Source organism: Montipora foliosa, chromosome 2 (assembly GCF_036669935.1).
Source record: "Montipora foliosa isolate CH-2021 chromosome 2, ASM3666993v2, whole genome shotgun sequence".
In the NCBI taxonomy this organism is placed as follows: Eukaryota; Metazoa; Cnidaria; class Anthozoa; order Scleractinia; family Acroporidae; genus Montipora; species Montipora foliosa.
The window spans coordinates 17,224,494-17,227,833 of record NC_090870.1 but is presented as its reverse complement, the minus strand read 5'-3'; the positions used below and the strand labels follow the sequence as shown (position 1 = coordinate 17,227,833).

General features: G+C 37.6%; 1 protein-coding gene across 2 annotated transcripts in view; it reads right to left on the bottom strand.

Moving 5' to 3' along the window:
• The window catches only part of LOC137992576 (peroxidasin homolog), a 30,510-nt gene extending 29,496 nt beyond the window's left edge, over positions 1–1,014 (bottom strand). For both annotated transcript variants that reach the window (XM_068837972.1, XM_068837973.1), the window contains exon 1: positions 812–1,014. In XM_068837972.1, coding sequence (XP_068694073.1) covers positions 812–872 — 61 coding nt within the window. In that variant the 5' untranslated portion in view covers positions 873–1,014. The remainder of the gene's footprint in view (positions 1–811) is intronic.
• Between the last annotated feature and the right edge of the window lie 2,326 nt (positions 1,015–3,340).

Here is a 3,340-nt window from a genome sequence, read left to right as displayed (position 1 = left end):
TTTACAAAGGAATCACTTTTTTAGGACCTGGAGGATTACGTGAAGTTGCTTGGCCGTATGCCAATTCCCTAACACAAAAATTGATTATTTGTACAGTTATAAAGAAATAACTCCTGTTCCATTTGTAATACTAGTTTTTACATCAATTTTTGAAGTAACATACAAAGTGAAAATTGGCAATCTCCGAAAGAACTACGCTGCAACGTGAGATCGGACAGCCGAACTTAATATACTTATCTACTCTGGGTCGGCTTCAATTTATCTGAAATTTTATTGTTTTTAAATCTTATGCATAACTTTTTAAGTGGATTTAAAAAGTTTATATTAATATGTCTCCACTGGCTTGATGGATATAGAACTTTATCTTCAAGTTACGTAATGATTATCAACCGATTCAGTGATCATTGAACTAAAATGCATGTCATGTCACGACAGCAGAATGAACAAAGCTGGATGTTTTTATTCTTGCAACTAAAAATAGAAGGTTATCTGGAAAAAATTAACGCATTTTTCATTACAGGCTTGTTACTTCTTATTTCGCTTTTGGAAAAAAACTTTTCCCAACAGCCAAAAATTACTTGTTGACCCATCAATTGGTCTACTTTGGTCTTGTTCGTTTGCTTGATGCGCGACATCAACATCACTTTTCGGTGGTCATATTTCCTCAAATCATACCTTTTAACGAACTTAGACTCAGCGAACATTTACGCATACTAAGTTTAAAAAAACATTTCTATATGCATTGCCATATGATTCATGCAAAAGTCACCTATTGATTTGCTGGAGAGGCAAGACATATATTGAAACCCACCTTTGACTGAAAACGCGCCCAGCAAGACCACGAAGATGCGGAAAAACGCGGAATTGCCCATGTATGCACTTCAATTAATTTTGAGAGCAACTTGAGTGAGAAGCAAAGAAAACAAAATCCTCCGTAGGTATTGAAAAGCTCGCCTGGAGAGTTCAGTTGCTGATATATTTCCAGCTCAGTTTTAGATCTTCATGCATTTTTAAACTGATCATTTGACAGGTTCTTGATTGACTTGTTGGTGACGAGAAAGTTCAGCTTGAACATGTTTAACAAAAAACAATATGAATTGTTTTTCCAAAGACTTGTTACTGTGGATACGATCAGAACATGTAAAATCGTTGTACATTGTTCCTTTATTCCCTACTTACTTTGGTGTTACGTCAAATGAGGTGAGACCGTCGGCTCTCTACGTTCGGCGAAATATTAGGGAGATACAGAGTCTACATAGAGAACGTGCAGGCAGGCTAGCTCAAATCAAACAAGTTTCTTTGATGTTTGGCGAAACACAAATTTCAAGCTGATGTTTACCCTTTGCCGTTTTGTAAGGTGCTAAATTTTTCTTTTTTTTTTTGGATTCGGCTCTAACATTTCAATTCCTTCCAAGTAAGAAAGCAAATAATGGTATAATTCGATTTCATCTCCTGTTAGGCCGCGGCTAGGATCTTGTGTTTTTCTTGAAAAAAGAGAACAGCTTACGTAACTCGTAACTTTTTAATTAAAATTTACTTATGGTTTTGGTGCTTGCCCAAAACCTGTCGGCAAACTGCAAGCAAAGCAACCAAAATTAAAGGTATGCGATATCTACGTGCATGTTGTTAACAAAGCATAGCAGAAATTAAGTCTGCATGAGCAGGAAGGGAGTGAATAACGTTCCTATACCGGAGCAGAAATTACGTAAACAAAAGGAAAAAGAGACAGGAAACAAAACAATTCCAAATAAAGACTAATCCCAAGTGACCAAAAATACAATGCATTCCGGTACCTGTAGAAAGAAACGAATAACCGGGGCGTTTTCCACATGGAATACGCAGTTCATACGCAAGCTTCAGACGTTATCCTTGTGGCACAGATCTCTCCCTTACAGATTAAAATCTATTCAAATAAAACTGAAAAGGCCTCATTTACAGGTCTCGAGATCAACCGTTGTTTTCGAGTGACATGCAAATTGGCTATTATGAAACTGGAGAGAAGGGCAAATTGTTGAAGCTTCCCGTTAACCAATTAAGTCCAGAAGAGTTTACCTTAAAGAAGAATTCGCCTTCGTGCAATCTAATGTAACTAGAAAATTAAGTTGGGTCAAAACCCCAAATTCGATTATTTCACTCTTTGTTTAGATGAAAACGGTAAAATGAGAACGATAATAAAGACGCCCGCGCCGTGCCTGTAGAGTCAGTCCTATTTATTAATCCTATTGTTTAAAAGCGGCGTCTTCTTTCTCGCCGACGACGACCACGTACTTTAAGCGGCTTATGACACCCTACAAAGGGATTGGCAATTTAACCCTTTAACTCCCAATAGTGCCACTTATAGATTTTACTCTGTCTAACGCCAGACGATTTTACTCGTCAATGGGGAACCCCACGGGGCTGAAAGGGTTAACAACAGCTGGATTCACTCAAAGACTATGTCCCCAATAAATTAATTAACTCTTTAACTCCCAATAGTGCCACTTATAGATTTTACTCTGTCTAAAGCCTGACGATTTTACTCGTCAATGGGGAACCCCACGGGGCTGAAAGGGTTAAAGAGAATATGACATTAGTAAGCTGATCCCCCATATTTGGCCCTATTTCGATGCAAATTATTTGAAAGTGATAAACTATATAGGACGTTTTCAACCAACAGAGAAATGTACGGCTTCTGGTGGGCGAACAAAAGGAGCTAATGAGAGATCTTTTGTTTTCGTCCACCAACATGGCGCCGATAACGACACGTGAAAACCTCCTATACCGGAAATATTAATTCCGGGAAATACACGTTACGCGTCAGTCTGTTTGCAGAAACAGAAATTATGGGAATTTCAGCTTCTGAAATAAATTTTAAAAAGCATGAATAAAACTTTTGCCAGAAGCTGTAAAATGGTCTAAAACTATAGCTTGTTATTGACCATCTTAGCCTTGAACATGAGACTCACAGATCAGTCTTACCCTCTGTTGCACGTCAGACGATTTTTACGCGAAAATGGTTGCTTTAGCATGAATGGGTCAAACTCTGTTTTAGTGAGTTAGCATGAATTGTGGATTGTGTAGTCCAAGAACATTATTAAGTGAAGCATGTTTGTGTTTGAGCAATGCCTAATATCTAAATGTTGGTTAAAATGTGATAATAAAGCCACGCTCACCTTACAGCAAAATATGACATAACAACGGTCATTTAGTTTGATTCCATAAGGATTGAGGTTTCAGCAAGTGAATGGTGATTGTGATACAGAGTGAACACTGAAGGCTCCTCTATTGTCTTTTCTCATGCTATTAATTTTAAGGTGCACCATAAAATTACAGTAAATACTACTACTCAGTACTAACTGAA